The 19,650-nt window shown below is 40.5% G+C and overlaps 1 protein-coding gene and 1 long non-coding RNA gene across 7 annotated transcripts in view; one reads left to right on the top strand and one right to left on the bottom strand.

Moving 5' to 3' along the window:
• znf512b (zinc finger protein 512B) overlaps nucleotides 1-19,650 on the bottom strand; it is a 45,691-nt gene that overhangs the window by 24,069 nt on the left and 1,972 nt on the right. For 5 of the 6 annotated variants that reach the window (XM_036132750.1, XM_036132748.1, XM_021316259.2 and 2 more), the window contains one exon: nucleotides 17,777-17,911. In XM_036132750.1, coding sequence (XP_035988643.1) covers nucleotides 17,777-17,909 — 133 coding nt within the window. In that variant the 5' untranslated portion in view covers nucleotides 17,910-17,911. Of the gene's footprint in view, nucleotides 1-3,378; nucleotides 3,458-17,776; nucleotides 17,912-19,650 lie in introns of those variants that run through there. The other variant, XM_036132752.1, reaches the window with a different exon arrangement.
• On the top strand, nucleotides 17,853-19,292 carry LOC118561038. Its single transcript, XR_004929737.1, has 2 exons — nucleotides 17,853-17,931; nucleotides 18,075-19,292. It is a non-coding gene; the product is annotated as an uncharacterized LOC118561038 (long non-coding RNA).

Genomic DNA, 19,650 nt, shown 5'->3' with positions numbered 1-19,650 from the left:
TTTTTTTGTCTTCCTAGTTATCGATTAATTGTAAAAATAACTGACACGATTAATCGATTATTAAAATAATCGGTAGTTGCAGCCCTAGTCTTAGCAAACTCAGGTCTTAGAAGTGTTAGCAAAGGGTCTACAGTCATATTTAACAACTTAGAATATGTATTCTGATGCGGCTCCTTTTTCAGAGTAAAAGAGCCTTTTGAAAATAAGTGTTAGGTAGGTATTAAACATACTTTTCAATAAGCCTACATTTCAATGTTAAAAATTGTTTTTATTGGTCTGATATAAAATGTAATCTTAAATGTTAATGTCCACCAGCTGTAAGCAGAAGATCATCATAATTAACAAAAATAACACTGGAAAACATCAGTTTGTGTGTAATTAAACTATATCATGTGTTTTATCCAGTGAAATTAATTACTGAAATAAATGAACATTTCAATACTATTCCAATTCATTCAATATGACTAAACTGTCTAAAGTTAATTTCAGATCATTATTTTCCTCCTGCGAACACAAAGCAGGATTTGGACAGAAACCCACAGAAGGAGGTTGTTTCTCCGCACATACAGAATCTGATGAATGAATGAATGAATGAATGAATGATATCATGGAGAGTCTCGTGTGAACAAATGGACTGACTCACATGAAGTACGTGTGTACACAGGGCTCAAAGGAAACGCGTGGAGTCAGATGTCAGTCTCCCGTGAGCGTGTCCATGTGTTGCTATGTGTGTTTTTTGCATGAGTGAGGGAAAGTGAAAGCTGTGTGAGCAAACGGTTTGAATTGCAGGAGGTTGAGTGAACCTCTGACACAGCAGACCGACTGCCTCGGCTCGCTCTGTTCTCTCTCTCTCTTGCTCACCTCTTTCATCTCTCATATTGCCGCTTTCCGCTTTTCTCACCACAAGCCCAAGTCTCTCTCCTTTCTCTCTCTGCTAATCTTCTCGACGGTTCCACCGTCTCATTACTGCTCTCTTCTCACCCACAATTAAACCCCCACACTCCCTTTCCCCAGCACGCTGCTACCTGAGCGATTCAGCCAAGAAAGATGAAGAGTGTGCTCTGTATCGGGATATGTATGAGTGAAAAAGGTGAGAAAAGAGGGAGAGGAGAATAAAAAAGGAGCGAGAAGAGAATCTCACAGACGGATGATTCTGGCTGAGCATAACACTGAATGACAGAGCCGCAGGTAAGCCGGCTCTGCAGAACGTGTCTTTACATATGCTCTGAACTGCATTGACGTGGCAAGAGCAAAAAAAAGGCCACAAAAATGACAACCAGGACACAGAGATAATACTAAAGAGATGTGAAAGAGTTTGGATTATTACAAGTCACACAAACAAAAACTGATATAGTTCTCTAAGGTGGAACGCTTTGTTTGTTTTTTTCTGAAATTGGTTTCACTCCCCGTGTTCTGGGATCTTGCTTCTTGCAAACTCATTGACAAAATCATCACGCTGAAAACACAATCTCCACATTGAAAAACAATGATGGTGGCGTCATGCTGTGGAGATTTTGTTTCTTCAGCATGGATAAGAAAGCAGGTCAGGAGTAAAGGCGGTTGATAAGAAGAAAGAAGAATTGGCAACATTGTCAGACTAGAAGTGTGAAACTGGCAGAGACGTTTGCAGCCTTAATGGAAGTGAAAGGTATTCTGCACAGTATCGATTCGGTGGGGGGTGTTGCCATGTATCCTTTTCCTTTCACATTATAGTTAGGCATTGTTTTTTGCTGATCAATCAAAATGTAATGTGACAAAATGGGAAAAAAGTTTCAGGGGTCTGACTACTTTGTAAGTCAAAGTGCGTGTCAGCATCTCACAGTAAACTTTCAACACCTCTATGGTCCTTCCTCATCTCTGTTTTTTCTCACTCGGACCCGCAGACAAAAACACAGTCTAATAGTTCATGTTTAATCTCTTTCTGCCGACCCACAACATTAGGCTCGTCGGAAAATAATTTCAGATAGAGTGAAATGGAATGAGAAGTGCCACAACATTGCTGGCTTGAAACTCCACACACTTCATGACAAAACGTGTAAACACCGACACAGAAAGCACACAGCGCGGCACAAACAAGTACACAAACCCATTACCAGTGTCTGTGTGTGTGTGTGTGTGTCATGTCTGTGCATTGATATGAGTGTATTAATATTCTCCAGGCAACAGAGAATTTCTCTATTAGCTGGGTAGCAGCTGGAGAGGTGATGCACTCGGCAAAGCTGCTCTTTTGCGGGGAATGAAATTGAGCATGCATCCTAATTCTTGTCCTAGAAAATAAAGGCCTTGTTAAAAAAACTAAAAAAAAAAAACACACAAAAAAAAAACAGCATAATTAATGAATCTTGCTCTTGGGAAAGATATGATCTTGTTGCTATGGGAATAACATCCACTTGTCTTACGTGCCACAATTACAGGCCTCTTTAGTGAAAACAAAACAAATCTGACTCAAGTTTAGTGCAGCGCGCAAAAACAATCCAATCCTCTTCCGCACGTGTCCTCACGAGAGTTACGGCTATAAATAAAATATTTTTAAAAGAAAAGGCAAATTCTTCTCTTTTGGGTTTATCTTTGTCAATACATCATACCCTTTAAGCACAAGTAGAGAGTCTGGAGCCCACTGGCGCTCCAATGTTCCAGCAATCACGTGCATTGTCTTGGTCTGAAACAAAGCAGGCCCATTGTGTTCGGATCCAAAGCCCGGTTCTCATGCGCAGATAAAACAGCTGCTCTGCTAATGTCAGAGTGTGACTTGCTCCCAGCTGCCCGCAACTGTTGCTCCACACTGTTTAACACTTAAAGGCGTGCGAGAGGAGAAAAGGAAAAGTAGAGGGGAGACGAGTCAGGACCCAGGAGCCCTGGCAGCTGTCTAATGATCTCAAATAACCTCTGCGTTCTCCTAGCTACGCCTGCAACTGCTCTCCCTCGGTGCGAGCGTTCGCACATTACCCACAAGCGCACATGCATACGCACAGCAGCATGCACCCACAGAACAGGCGTTTGTTTTCCTTGACAAACACTTACACAGAAGCCTTTGTCTGCCTCTGCACACTGGGCTTTTGACCTACTGTAGTTATAAACAAACAACATTCACCACTAACACATGCTCTGTGGAACGAGGGCATGGAGTCACTACTTCCTCAATCCGAACGGACAAAAGGTGAAGAAAACCAAGACACCTGGGCTCGGAGCACGATGGTCACAGCAATGGTCTGCTGCAGGCATTGTGGTTTTGTTAAAAAAAAAAAAATCTCTTGTCTTCTGTTTCATATGCATTCATTTTTTAGCACTTCCTATGTCCGCGTTTTTTTTTTCCTGCAAGTATTCTCCCTTTCTATCAGACGCACTCAGTACATTTCTTCCCCTTCTCCGCATACGCACCTCCTTTGGAAGACGTCCCCATATTCCCTCCCAGTCAGACCTGCTTCCAGAGAGTGAGCAACACAGAGAAGTGGGGTGGAGCGGCACCAGAAGACACTGACTTACTGAAAGAAAACCAGACTCTGTTAGAGAGTCTGGCTCTCAGACTCATGCCGTCTTTGTCTTACTGCCCTCCCTCTCTCGTTCTTTCTGCCCCTCTGTAACTGTGCCTAAGCTAAGCACTTTGTTCACATACACACATGGACAGGTTTTAACTTAATCGTTTTATTTTATGAATGCATGATGTAACCCTGACCCTGTCTACCCTGCAGGTACCATCAAATCTTCTCTGTGGTGGAATTGACACCATGCAAATGTTTTTTTAGTAATACTAAAAGCAGTACTAAACACATACAATACAGAGCCTTTCAAATTGATTTATTAAAAAGGTAACGCTAATTACTTTAAATTAAATAATCGGTGTTTTTCAATAAATAAATAAATCCAACATTTAATTTTAAGCCTTATTCTCTGATATTGATGGTGTGCTGATCTTTGTATAGAGGAGACAACAGAAACCTACAGAAAAAGCTCAGCAGAAGAACGGTATTAACAAAACATGTGTGATAATAATTATTATACTCATCTTTATTATCATTGAAGGATACATCCCACTGAAATCTGTCCTCTATATTTAACCCATCCCTTAGGGAGCAGTGGGCTGCCACTGTGTATCGCTCAGGGAGCATTCTGGGGCTAAGAGTCTTGCTCAGTGACTCAGACATCCAGTCTGTGGGAGTCGAACCCAGGCCTTTGGAGCCTCTCCAGGACGCAAGGACCCCGCTCTCTAACCATGAGGCTACCACTTCCTTATTTTTAATAACCAGTTAAAAATAAAACATAAGCTTTTTTTTTTCCTTCCATCTTTTCTTAACCATATAATATAATACAGAAGAAGATGCTTGAATTATTCTAGACCTTCTGTCATCTCTCTGCTCTCCACTGATCTGCTCCGGTTCTGTTCTCTCTCAATGCTATAGAAATTATTCCTTAATCCAGCTCAAACCTTAGCAACCATCTGACACAATATACAGTCATGTTAACTACTGATAATTACAAAAAAACACCATAAACTCTTGCTTCTTAACCTAACAAACTGTGTGCTTGTTCAGTGACAAGTGTATGCTCTATACAAGGTCTCTCTGCAAATTAGGGCTGGGCGATATGGACCAAAAATAATATCTCGATATTTTTAGGCTGGATGCCGATATAGGATATTTATCTTGATATGCTTTTATTTGCATGAAGTAATTATAAAACGGTATCTTTGAATCAAAGCTTTAACCCAAATGTCTAACAGGCACATTTTTAACAAACAGCTGTAAATAAATGAGAAACAGCTGAAAAATAATGTACTGTAATACATAAAGCTTGAACTCTAACGTGACACAGTTACATCTTGATATACAGTAGAAGATATTGTCTGATCTTATATCTCTTTTCATAAAAACCTCGATATTTTAAAAATCTCGATATGTTGCCCAGCCCTAGTAGACGGCTTAATATGTGGAAACTGAAATGGATGGTTCAGTTCCTCACACTCCAGTCAAACATCCCAACAACAGACCCACGGTGCATATGCTATATTTGGCATTTGCATTAGACTGCACAGTCCATCTTCACTGAGGTAAATAAGAAACAAAAGCTGTTTTCCCACACCAACATGTTGAATCACATAACGATTAGAAAGCCAAGAGAACAGTAGGGGGTGTAACTCATACGAGACTGAAGCAGCTGAACATTTCCTTACCTGTTAAAGCTTTCTGCATATTAAGCGTTTGCTTGTGAGAGTTTATTCAACAAAGTAAGCAATTACTATTTCCAGAAAAACACAACCTTCTGTTGAAATAATCCTGAATAAAAGCACATTTTTACATGCATTCTGCATGTCAAAAACATTCTCGTCTTTACTAGATCTGTCTGCTCAGGGTGTACATCTTTCAGTTAATCCGTTGGCTTGCACTCTCATGTTTCATAGTATGAAACTGACTAAGAGTGGAAGACCCTCCGACCACATGCCTTTAAAATGAGTCGCTAGCGTGAGAAAGCAAGTGTCCAAATGAAAAACTACTTTCAGGGACGCTCAGCGCCTGAGACCGCTGTAGAACGACTCGCTCCTTACAAGAGGCCAAAACTACCAGTTTAATAGCACCACTAAGCCACACATTACACAGCCAGTTCAAAGTAAAGGGGACTGGGTCAGGACTTCTGAAATGCAACATGTTACAACTGTTTTCTTTATGGTTATGCAGAACTAATGTGGACTAATGGGTTTAACGACTTCCAATCACAACGGCTCCAGCTGGATGGTCACATGTGTGTCACTTCAAGGGAAAGATGATGAAGGAAGTAATGACTTAACAGCAGAACAAGCTAAATATGTACAGTGGGCCAACAGTTTATGGTGGGGATTTAACTGTTAAATCACATATACATTCATCACATTAACCAAGCAGACTTCACCTGCTCTAGGTTGTTTGTTGTGCCCTCCTTATGGAAAATGACTCAGCAACTTAGATTCTTTCTTCTTAACAATCGGTCTATACTCCTTTTCACCACCTACCCTAAAACTCCACAAATAATATATGGGATAACTAATCCACTCTGGTCTTATTTCTTTCCACTGAGGCTTTCCTCTTGTTCTACACAGGTTTGCTTCTTGGGACTCTCAGCCATGTTCAAAGAATACGGTGAGAGCAGTGGAGCTACAATGAACGGCTAACACCGAAGCTAACTGCTAAGCTAATCGGATACATAAACACTAGAATTGCATATGCACAGCCTGCAAGCGGAAACTAAGGAACGAGCACGCACACTGGCGTTACATGAGTGCGTCAGAAGGATTGGCATGTGGGAAAACCAATAGATGAGGTGATTTTCCCTTTTTTCACTAATCTCCTGAAGGTGTGCTCAGTTATCTGGCATCAAGCTGGATTTTTCTGTCCAGTACAACACATGCGCTTGACCGGACACATCAAAAGTCAAGATATCGAAATTATGCAGTTTAAAGTATTATGAACTCACTCTGTCAATAGTCATAATGTTATTCCAGATCTTTGTACGTCTCTAAACCAGACTTGGGTAATTGTTTTTCACAAACAGTAACTGTGAAATTTGAATTAGCCCTCAACAAACATTCACATTGTGAATGTTTGCTGAGGGCTGAACCACTGGCTTTACATGATTTATATTATTTACATACTATTTATTAGATGATAAACTATATTTATGTCTTATCTTCAGGACACAGTAGGCATTGTAACATATTGACAAGGGATGCTTCAAATTTGTAAAATAGCTTACATTTTTTGCTCCACCTGTATCGCTTTGAGTTAAAAAAAAAAATAGTATTTTAAATGCTGGCTTAAAAATAATAGATAGAACCTGTGTTTTTTTGTTGTTGTGATGTTTTAATTTTTATCTTTCTATAATTTTATTTTATTTATTAATATTATGCAATTCCTTCTTTTAGAAATGTTGACCAATAATTTTGGTCACTGGCATTTAGGTAATGTTGTTAATCATATACTTTATGTAATTTCTATTGTATTGTACACATTCCTTGCATTTTGATTTTTTTAAAGGACTTTTGGAAACCAACCACTGCTGATGTGTGTATAATTCACTCTTAAAATGAATATATGCTGAAGTTTGTCCAAGAAGAAATCTGTTTAGGCTTTCAACCTTGTAACAAACCCCACCCCTTTAAGTGCTCATTGGTCAGACTGTCAATGTGGAAGTGTGTGATTGGTTGTTTTGCATTTAGTTTCTATTTTACACCTTTTCTACTTAAATCAGGGTCCTTATCAGGATTTTTTGTACGGCTGGCGGCATTTCGCTGCTTCTCTAGGTTTATTCTCGTAGCGGAGCATTGCGTAGTGCAGCACGAAGAGGGCTTATTTACATTATTGTGGTGTGTGTAAGCCTATGCAGATAGAGGGTAGCTGAGAGGATAGCTGTGCTGAGTTTGCAGAAATGAGAAAATACAATGTCTGCCCTAGTTGAGAGTTCAAGTCTTGACTTCAGGACTTACAAGACAACATTTGCAGGTGTCTTATTTACTACTAACTAGGTAAAATAACAAAGACAATGTGTGCCTGTGCAGTGCTTTTAATTAAAGGAACATTAAAACATACAGATTAAAATAACAACAGAAATAAAAAACTATACCATAAAAAAAAAAAAGGGACAGACAGTGGGCTATCCATGGAAAAAAAATATTTATCTAAAATAGGAATAGAAATAATGAATGGTTACAGTGGCAGCGGCTTGTTTTTTCCTAAAAAAAAAAAAAAAAAAAAACAAGCAAAAAAAACCCCACCCATTTTGCTTGTTGATGCAAGTACAACGCTAGAATGGGAACTTCTCAACTGTATCTTATCTGAGTGGCTCAGGTGGCTCATTATGAGGAAGAGGCTTAGTTAATAAGGCTAGTCTGACAGGATAAGCTAGTGGTAGCTAATCCTGAGTGGGAAGCCCCAACTGTCAAAATACCTGCATTTAGCTGCAATCACAGGTAGCTGCATAAATAATCACTCCAAAAATGACTGATGGTAAACACGGCAAATAAAAAAGAAAATTTAAAGTATTGAGCACCAAAAGGAATAAAAATAAATAAATCTGCAAGCTTAAAGGCATCAAGAGGCTTTAGGCACAGACTGAACCTTAGCTTTTGATGACACATTTGCATTGCAGTTAAGGAGAAAGAGTAAAATAAAATAAAAATATCAGTAAATAAAAATTATATAAATAAAGAAGGGGTGGAAAGGACCGAAGAGAGAAGGCACCAAAGAAATATTGCTCAAAAGATTTCGTCAGATATATACTTAACTCTAATGTTTTCGTTTTAATTTTCTTTTCATTTTAACTGCTCTTATGGAGTTTGTTAAAATTCAAACATGAAAAAATCTCATTATTTAACGGGATATCAAACCAGTGATTTGGTTTCATTCTGCAGCAGGTAAGTGGGCAAATCAATATGAATTACTCAGTCACAGTACTTTTGCAACAAAGCCTGTGCTGATTAGCCTACAACAGCGGAATTTGATATTCCTGACATTGTGTTTTTTGCAACAAATCCCATTAAGGCCCACTCAAGGTTTTTCAATTTTCATTTAAACTTGTATATATATATATATATATATATATATATATTTTTTTTTTTTTTTAATTTAACATCTCACATGCAGTGTTTCTTTTATCTCAGAAGTCAGAGCACTGAGCTGAAAACAACATCTCATCTGAGTTGGGGAGTGTGTTAATTGCAGGAAGGAAAACAGGGAGACTAGCGGTTTGTTGTTTTTGCAAACCATTGGCAGTAAAAATTGATAAAAATTTTTGTCAACGTTTCATATGTTGAAAGTCTGAAGCAATATGATGGCAAAATAATTGTACAGAACCGTTTATGCCGCAGACTTATACATGCAAACACTGAGAGGTGCTAAATCAATTAGTTTACAATGGAATTTTACTTCTTACTACATTCTGTGTGTGAAAAGCCATATTGGATACTAAACTTGGGGTTTCCTGGCAAACGCATTTGTCGGCCGCATTTGAGGAAGTCTTTGAAGGATTTGTGAATGGGCTGCGCTGGGACGTAATCAGCCTACAAAAACGTCTTTCGAAGGATGCAGCCCATGAATTGGGACACACCCTCTGACTTTCCGAATAAGTAAGTTGCAGATTTCGGGTTGTGCAGTGCATTTTGGGTAAGTTCCTTTTTTCTGGCTACCAAATAACATTCAATGATTGTGTAAAGCAACAACGAGAAATATGATTGTCTTGGAGACACTGTGAAATGACACCGTTTGTCCTCTGCAAGGACACTGTGTGTCTTAAACTGGGACACTAAAGTTAAGCTTAGTTATGTGCGTAAAGCACCGATTTGGCTGAAGGTGCGAGCCGCACTAGTACTGAGGAAGAGAGAGTTAAAAGATGTGGGGGTTGGGGACATGTTTTCTTCAGAGGGGAGTGAAGCTGGTTCTAGGTTCACCGGGGCCGTCTCATGACTCAAAGCACCTCTGAAGCGCCGTACGGGTTGACGGCCTGGAGAGTCCCCAGGACACGGGGATATGTGCTGACAGCACGTACCATCAGGCCATGATTAAACGCCTTTGCACAGTGCACCTTACTGCGATGATAAAGAGGAGTATGATGTATTACTGTAAACCTTATTATATTTCTGTAATCCACTAAAACCAATTACCCTGAATAAAGTGTCGTTTTGGCCCCATTACTGTGAGTGAAGTGATACGGCGGCGTACGGTGCCGCCAATTTAGACACGGAGCGTTTATCTACTATATTCATCAATTTTTCTCTGTTATTTCTGGACACATTTGAATTATTTAAAAAGTGACAGTGGGCAAAATAAAATTTCTGTCGGGCTGATTCCATGTTCTGTCTCTGTTCTCCTTCTCTGATTGCTTTTGCCTACATGGCAGTCGCCGTGAGCCTGACAGCTTCTTCGGTTTCAAGATTAGATCATAGCCAACATAATGATGAAGATTAGACACAAATGTGTGCAAAAAAAACCATGCAATTTTAGTCTATCTTTGACGTCCGTCTGGATCATTATTTCACATGAAGAGTGAAAGGAGGTTTACAACCGCATTTATTCTTTCCGTCTCTGGGTGAACTTGGTGGCCTTGCAATTGTGTTGTTTCCTTTTACCATTCAAGCCTATAAAATCCATATTAGAGCAATTCAACATGCCGCAAAGTGCATTGTCCAGCACATATATCAAGGCTTAAAGCATTAAAACCAAACTGTGAGCCTCATGATCACGTCTGATACCTGTACTCCACACAACTTACAGTGACATCGGGGTTTGTTTGGTAGCCAAAATTTTCAAACTCGTGTGACGCACGCATACGAAAAATGCAATGCGCAATTTCGCTTATTGGAATACAGACTTTGGGGAACGTTCTTGGTGTTTCTCTGACCAGGAACTCTGAAAATCCAACATCAAAGAACAATGGTAATCCAGCAGCATGCTTCATGCAGTTAGAACAGCTTGTGAGATCATTTTAGACTCACTTGGTTAAAATAAAGGGTATTAAAAATTTAACAAAGCTCAAGTTAAAAAATAAATAGTTGAATTATTTGAAAGAAAGGTCCCAGAGCTCTCTTTTTTAGTTGTACAGCACACATGAAGACATTTTTGCCCTCTTTTTAAATGCTCAAGTGTTCTCTAATTGAAATGGACATTAATGTCTGCAGAAACTGACTCAGTGCCTAAAGTTGTATTCTAAAGCATTTTTAAAGAACAGATTTGCTTCAATCTAATCAAAAGAAGCAGGTTTAATTTTTTTTCTTCATCTGTCCAGTTGCAGTTTTTTCAGGTATACCATATAGAGAAGCTGGATGCCTACATGTGGCAGGGCAGTTTTACCCTACAGAATGTGAATCTCAAGACTCTATCTAATTGTATAAGTGAGTTTATTAAATCCAGTTTCGATCCGGCATCAAAGTGGGCTGGCCAGATTGATTTAAAGGTAACGTGTTCGTATGACCTACAACCATTCAAATTGTGTGTCGGTGCGTATGTGTGTGTAGAAATAAGTATCTTTGTGTTGAGTTTATCATCACTTTGAGGTGCACAGTTGTAAGGAACAGTAGAAAGCCCACAACCCACAGCACCCAAGAGCAGCAAAGGAAAGGTAGACCTAGTTGAGAGAGGCTGCATTACCCCAGGGCTGCCATGAGCCCCGTACTAAGATATGTCTTTGAGCGAGGCACAGGGGCACCAGCCCCAAGGCCAAAGAGCCACAGAGTGAGATGTAGGGTCCAAAGCCTCCAGACCCAGCCACACACCCAACCCAGACCACGCAAACCAAGCCCATGAACCACAGGAGGAGGGACACTCACCTGAGGCCTGCATAGCTCCCGGGAGCCATAGGCCACCAGACAGGAGCAAGAGGACCACGCTATACAGCTCCCCAACTGGCCCCTTCTTGTCTCCCGAAGTTCTGACACCATACAACAGCCCTACCCAGAGACACTGACAACCTAGAGATCCCCAAAGACACCAGGAGGAAGCCCCCACAGAGCAGCTGCACCTCCAGGTTGGGAGCAGTGGGGGAGAACCCAGGTCAGCCAAGCGAAGCAAGCCCACCGCCAGCAAGAGCCATGCAGGCCCCGGCAGGTGCAAACCAGGTTTTATCACAATATCAAAGGGAGGAAAACATAAAACGACAAAGAAAAAATTCTCAAAGTCAACCTCAAGGACCACATCCTCCCATGTGATCTGTCTGGTGTGGCGAGATTAAAGCCTAATCACAACACTCTAGGAACCCATGTAAGGCAATATGCAATAAGAGTCTTCATGCATGAGGAGTTTCAGGAAGTGACGAGTTCAACGTTAAGTTTTTTCCACTGAATTTGTCTTGAATTATAACGTTTTTATTCAGGGAAATGTATCAACGAACAAAAAGAACTGATAGAGGAAGGAAAAACTTTAAACTGCTGTTCGACAGGGAATGAAAACATAATAATTTTTAGATATTAGCCCTTTTTGTATATGTCATTGCCTTGTTTTAAGCTGAAACAGTGTCTTTGTTAAGAACAGTGTGCTACACATGATACTTTCTACTTCACAGATACATGCACGTAGACAGACATTTCTTACGTGACAACAGTTAATAGACTGAAGCTATGTAATATTTTTCTTGTCATTAAGACCATTCAAATTGCTTTTCCCAACCCTTAAAGACCCAAGAACTGCCAAGCATTCACACACCAATACACAGCTCAGCAGACACTTCAACATATGGTGGGAAAAAACTGGAATCAAGCTGACATCCCATAAACTACAAGATGACCACTCTTGCCTCAACGGCACAAGCGTCCGCACTATTACTGCACGACGTTCTGCAGGTGCATCAGTCACGCTGGATTTGCCCTAAGGTTTGAAATATGCGTTTAAGAAATGACAAAATCTAGAGCCAAATCTCCTCCATTTCACTCCCACTGGACTACAGATAGTATGTCCTGTTCATAGCTGGAGAAAAACAGATGAAAAGTAGATTTGATCAATTCCTGAAACCCTATAACCTTTCCTTTTCAGAACTCAACATTATTTTTTTCTGGGTCACTGCTCTTTATTTTAATGTGATTCATTGTTTTATCAAGAAATCCTATGTTTAGTTACTATTATTTTCTGGAATACTGATGTATTGAATTGTGCAATTTTATCACTAAGCAGCAAACAGCACTTTAGATTTCTAAAGATATCAAGATTGTCTTGCTCAATAGCTTCAACTGATTTTTTTCCTAATAAAATCCCTCCAGAGTCAACTTTAACAGCTAAACACTCTATATAACGTGTGAAAGCACAGTTAAATTGGCAAAGGTGAATATTTCAAAACATCCAAGACAGGTCTTGGATCTGTGCTTAAATTGCTCTAAAAAGAAAGAAAACAATCTTGCAGATACGGACACGCGCTGCTAAATGCAATGATTTAATTGCAGTAGTATCCCTGGGAAGCTTTGCATGCGAGTCAGAGCAAATCAACCATAGGAAAAGAAAGTGGAACATAAGCACAAACTGTAGAGTATGAAGTTACCTGAAAAAGTCCCATAAAAACCTGGACCAATTCATCACCTGTGAAAACATTACTAAAACAGAGACACGCAGGCAATTCTGCTCACGATCTGCAGCGCTAGAAAAACCTTTATTGTCCCACAATGGGGCAATTCGGGTTAAATTAACGGAGTAGGTTTATCTAACTTCTAGGCTTACGGCAGAGAGAAAACGAGGAGACTGCCACCAACTTTCCACCGGTGAATCTATAAACGTACGTATCTTTATGGAGTAATAAAGGAAAGAGGAAATCTATAAAACATGACACTTTAAGAGCTTGCATGTAAGAAGCTGCCGTTGAAACTGACTCACTGTCTTCCACCAAAATAAACACAACATTAAACCACAAGACCAGCACATTAGCAGGAAGCGATACGAGACTAGAGAGCATGTTCTGAGCCGTTGCCAGCGATCAGACGAGGCAGATAACTGGAAAGCGATAAAGCAGGGATTTCTAGAAAGGCTTAAAATGTGATGTGCGTTTCTTACGTTTTCTGCACTTTCCGTTTTAGCTCGGTGAAGCAGGTTTGTATTGACGGCCATAAAAAAGCGAGCACAACTGTACACATAGAGGCCCCCGCATGGATATGAAAATACAGCCTGGGGATTCTACGAATAACACAAGGAGAGAAAAAAAAAAAAACACACACACACAAAGAACCACCTCTATGTCAGGAAAGAAAAAGGAGGCTATTTTGCAGCAACCAAAACAACTGGGTCATATTAGCACAGGCACAGCTTTCCAAGCCTGCCTGATGCTTTTACCAAAGTCATGAGGATCTGCTGGTTATTGAATTGAAAAACCATTCTTTAGCCTCACTTTTTCCTTCCAAAATATCCCATCTGCATCCAGATGGCTCGGGGTTTCAATCATGTCAGTACTTGGCAATACTTGTTTGTTTGGCTCTCTCCCCGTTAGGCAGTCCCAGGAAAAAAGTGTTTTACTTTCCAGGCCCCATCTCTGGTGAAAGGGCTAGAGTTACATAGAGGCTGGAACCAATGATTCTTAATAAAATATAAGTCATTCAAGAAAAAAGCTGCAGGGACCTATTAGAAGCATAGCATGGTAATCAAATCTTTTGGAAACAAACGCAGAAATTCTGAACGGCTACCCTAGGATGATAAATCTTCCGCAGATAATGGCAGAAACCAAGAAAGGGCATTACAAACTAAATGATACCTCTATTAACATTTTCACATTTTGTCACATTAAAACCACAAAATCCAACACGTTTCTTTGCGGTTTTATCTGATAGATAAACCGAGGGGGAGTTAGGAGAAGAAAGTCGTTGTTTGAAAAGAAGCAACAAGAAGTCCCGTTTGAAGTTTTCCACAAGCCAAAGAAACACAGCAAACATGTGGAAAACGGTACCCCGGTCAGATGAGGCCAAAACTAAACGTTGTGGCCAAACATGCAAAATGTTGTTTGAAAGAAAACTAACACTGCACCATCAACAAAACCATCTCCACAGTGGCAAATGTAGAGGGACGCATTATACCAACAACGGTGATGACCAGCAAGAGTTACAGGGCAATTCTGGAAGAAGATCTGACTTTAGGACTGGGGCAGCAGACTCTGACGACCTTTGCCTGTCTGTTCCTCTACATCATGCCCTTCAGGGGAGGAGGGAGACTTCAGGTGCTGGCTGGGAACACCTGGGTTCAATGTTCCCAGCCTTTGGTACCTAGCTGCACAGAGAGAATAACTTACATTATTTCTGTTTTATTGGTGATCTGGGTCTGAACAATGTTTCATTTGGGAAAACGTTCATTTGGGAAAACGATTATCTCCATTACACCCAATTATGAGACCCTCTTGACGCATGTCAAGACGTATATCTTGATCACGTGATATAATACCTCTAAAACTAAACCCACAACCTAGCAAAATGAACAAGAAACAAATGTTTTTTGGAAGGTTTCTTTGCAAAGGGGAAAAGGCCCAGTGAGGAGACAGAAGTGCTTTTAACTTCCAAGAAAAGGGGCCTGGTCACATACTATGAATTTACACATTTCTAAGCCAGTAGCTCACACTGGTTGCATGCAGAGGCTTTCTGAATAAACTGTCGCACCATGTTGGCTTATTTTATTTTTATTTCCGTGTTTTACACTTTGTTTTTATTCTCTTTGTTAGTTAAAAAAAAAGCGCTTTTGTGTATATTTACCATAACAAAACCCAGTGACCAGAAGAACAACATTGCGCATACCCACAATGAGTAAACAAGGACAAGCAATGGAGCCAAGCGAGTCAGTAACATCCGAATGAGGTGTGAAAAAAACAAGAGGCAAGGTAACCCTAACCCTGTAGATCGGGTTTGTCTTCGACCACACCGAGCTGTCACTTTACTGCGAGGCATTGCAGGACGGTCTACTGGCTCCTATGGTGCATTCACACTGAACACGAATGGCGCCACAGTGTCGCCACTTTTGCGTGCTGTCGCTCGCCTGACATATCTGCAGCAGTTCGCATGGCAGGCAACAGCAATTGCACGGTGGGCGACAAGCCTGGAATACAGTAGAACAATGGCGCTATCTAGACACGCTTTCACTTAACTGCCACTCCAGCCTCCTCGCTCCCTCTTCTGCCGGCTTGGTCCTTTCTGGACTTGTCTCGGTAGAAATAACTGGTTGAGTCATACAACTCTGACCGATCGCAGACCACATTTAGCAGTTTTCATTGCATGTTGAATGAAAGGTGCATCGTCTTCGCCGCGGACCTTCACCCCCACATCACAGCCACACTCAGTTCCTTATTGGTTGTCGCCACGTGACAAGACACAAAAGTTCAGATTATTCTACTCCAGCAATTGTTGCTTCGCATCCATTGCAGGTGTCATGTCACTCTGGCTTCGCATTAATCACCAAAATCATACATTTTGCGCTGCTCGAATCGCGCTTGTTGCCTCGCTTAGCAGCGCGTTGCGTTGCATTGCTCCTGTGTTGCAGGTGTACATAGGAATATCATGTAGATCTGTCGCTCGGTCTGACACAGTCGTGTGTGAACGCACCTTTACAGTAGTTGTGTCAATTGTTGCCATCTTGCTTTCTGATAGTTGTGCTCTATTGTCCGAACATGGCACAACAATATGTATGTGATGTATGCCTGCTGATTGCTCCTGGTGCAAAGTTTTTTCAGGCTCAAACAGGGCTAACTAAGTATGAGGATATCAGGACAAACGGTTGCCATTATTCAAAATACGTGACTAGGCCCCTTTAAAATATGGATTTATAGCGACAGGTGATTCCCAAGCACCAAGCCCGCTCTGGGCCAACCGAATCTCTAATGAGGCAAGGAAGCCTTGAAAACGTAAAAAAAAAAAAAAATTATAAAATTAATAGATCCAACCCTCTCAACTTCCATATCCAAGTTTTTGAGAAGAGCAACCTGCAAGGAGCGTCATTATGCACCAAGTGCTGTATATTCACCTGAAAAATCATATATTTCAAATTAAGCTGTAATACTTGGGTAAAAACATAAACAGTACTGCTTTATGTGATAGGATTTAAAGCCAAACTGGATTTGTGAAGAAGGCAAATCCGTTTTTCTAACATTAGTGAGGATTTTGGACTGAGACTGAGCCAATGCCTTCATTCTGGTGCATGATCACCTATCTTTGCTTTTAAAAGAGTTCAAGCGCTACTGCCCAACCCTAAAAGACCCAGGAATTGCCAAGGGATGGATTCGCAACACATTTGTTAACTAACCAGGTGAATCTAGCATTTCTATACAAGAAGATCGAGTGCAGGAGATCACAAATGACGGCGGCCTCAAAGGCTTCTTCCAGACAACAACTACGCCAATGTCCTGGATTAAGGTCACAGCAGAATACCCTGAGATCGGCACAACAGCACCTAAAACACTGTTGCCATATTAAACTTAAAAGATACCACAGATTTTATGCTGTTCATATAAATTTGTTTTGCTGTATTTATCAGCCACACCTCAAAGGTCGATCCATGAAAATATTGTCTGATCAGTCCGGGGGACCCATACCACCGATTTAATGATGATCCCAAACCATAACTATATTTGGTTTATTAGTTTTGGTTAATCTTAAGTGACATTAATTAGATATATGTTGTTAACTGATGAAATATGTTTATTTCCTTTTTTTTGTCATTAGGTTATAAGCCAGGTTATAAACCACACATCAACACCTACAGACCAAAGCATATTCATGTTAGAATGGTCTAGTAAAAGTCCAGAACTAAACCCAATTCAGAGTCTCTGTCAGGACCAAAATACGTTAGTACAGAGGCTCTCTCTATCCACTCTGACTGGCCCTGAGTTATTTTACTAAGAACAGTGAGAAAACAATTTCAATCTGTGTATGTGCAAAGATGAAAGAGGCAATCCCAAAAAAAAAAACGTTCAGCCAAATAGAACTGAGTCAGGGGGTACAAGCCACACTTTTCAGGTTTTTACTTGTTGAAAACCTTGAATACTCATAAAACCTTTCTTCTTTCTTTAGTGTTTCTTCTTTATTTAGGTCTATCACATAAACTCCAATCAAATACACACACATTTTAGTCTGTAATGCCACAAAAAAATGCTCATAAAGGTATGAATACGTTTGCATGATAATGTATGTAAGACAATTCAAATACTATTAAAATATGTGTTAGTATGTCATTTTGGAGGTCAGTAGTAGAGCAGGCTCTCCACTCCACATCCCCAGATAAATTCAACTGGGCATTGAGCCACTGGCAGCCTAGTTTATCCAAGCTAAAGCTTAATCCGCGCTAATATTTAAAAGGAACGTCGGGATCTCACTCACTGTGTTTGTTGTGGTTTTCAGGGCCCGGCGTGCCTCTGATAAACTCCTGGGAATGTCCGTGCTTGGGTGTCTGGCCCCGTGGCAGGCCTGGTGAGGACATCTTCCCAAGTCTGAGGCCACTGGAGCTCTCCATGCCTACCGTGGTAGAAGATGGGGTACAATCACACACGGGAGACAAGAATAGCTGAAGGCTTCTCGGCTGCTTATTAATCTGCTCTCAGAGTTTGTAAGAACATTATTAGCACTCTGATACATCGATAGTCTGGTGAAGATGCTCTCTCCTCGTTCCATTATGCAGAGACTTCACGCTGGTCATTGGTGTTGTTGGACTGAAGGTTATTCGAGTGGAGGACCATACATCATCTGCCGTGGTAATGAGGGCGTGACCTTCCATGTTTCATTTCAAAATCGATACCCTCACTTGCACACCAACTTCATGCTCTGCCCATTAGACAAAAAGGTGAGTCAAAGAAAGGACGGGGATGGGAACTGCTCCTCTGCCTGCTGGCTAGCTCTGGCGTCTGCAACTCCAATCCTACTGTGCCGCATGTCCTGCAACTTTTAGAAGCGGTCCCTGCTCCAGCACACCTGGATGAAATGAACGGTTAATGACCAGGCCCCAGTAGAACTTGCTGACATGCCAGGGAGCTAATTCAGCCTTTTGATGCCATTGTGCCGGAGCAGGAACGCAGCTAAACATTGCAGGACAGCAGCACTCCAGGGCTGGTGATGCAAAGGCCTCAACTAGATTATAAAAAAAAAAAAAAAGGATCTGGGTTTTAGGTCACCTGGTCAGCAGCTAGTAAACATGCTAATATGTCACTTTTATAAATTACCACACCAGACGATGAGACACCCAGTGGGAGCCAATCAGTTTCCATTTTCAAGCCATGCACATTGTGCCTTACTGATTGGTCTATTCGAGGAAACAATTTGCTTTCACTTCATTTAAAGATAATCCGACACGCATAGCGAGAGCTCTGCACAGCACAAGCTGTTGAAACGCACATGAGCGTAAACAGGAACTAGAGTGCACGCTGGAACAGTAATGTGGCACGGCTGTGGGGCGTTAGTTCACCCAAAACTAGCTGACAGATGTGGGTGGGGAAAATAAAAAAAAAGAGTAATTATGAGACTTTACAATCAGAATAACAGCGAGGGGGAAAAAAATATGAGCTAAAGTTTGCATCAGATTTTCAATATGCTTGGTATTTGTGTCAGGTAAACAAGTGAACTGGATATTCTGACTAAACTGACAAGTTTCACCTCTATGCACCACCGTAACCAGTCGGGTAGCTTTCCCTGTAGTTAAATATATTAATAAAAAGTATAAATTTTAACAACAACTGGATAATAAAGCTGTCAAACTAATGCAAAGCACCCTCCACAATTACTAGGACCCCTGGTAAAAATGTTTAAAAAGGCCTTTAGAACACTTATATCTTGCAGTAGCAAGATGCCACATCAAATAGTTTTGGGAATTTAATTTAAGTGCGTTTATTTCAGTAATAAAAAATATTTATTGTTACATAAATCACTAATCTCTATCTAGTGGTAACACAAACTTATATAAAACAAATGTAAATCACGCATTTATTTCGTATACACCTTATTTTTTTTAATTGATCTGTGCATCTAGAAGTTTTTTAATAATCCATAATGCTCTGTTTATCGTTCAGGGTACCACTCTTCAAACCGGAAAAAGGCGACAGATAATGTTGGTGGGACGACTACAGCTAGCTACCCAGCTAAAAGTTCATCACCATACAGCCAAAATAATAATATATACTTGTACAATTGTTAAAAAAAAAAAAAAAAAAAACAGAATGGCAAATATGGGTAACCGTAGGAACATTTAGTGGTGCTTGCTCTAC

The sequence above is a fragment of the Fundulus heteroclitus genome, unplaced genomic scaffold (assembly GCF_011125445.2).
Source record: "Fundulus heteroclitus isolate FHET01 unplaced genomic scaffold, MU-UCD_Fhet_4.1 scaffold_54, whole genome shotgun sequence".
Taxonomy (NCBI): Eukaryota; Metazoa; Chordata; class Actinopteri; order Cyprinodontiformes; family Fundulidae; genus Fundulus; species Fundulus heteroclitus.
The sequence above is the reverse complement of the archived record's forward strand: the minus strand, read 5'-3'. Positions and strand labels throughout refer to the sequence as shown.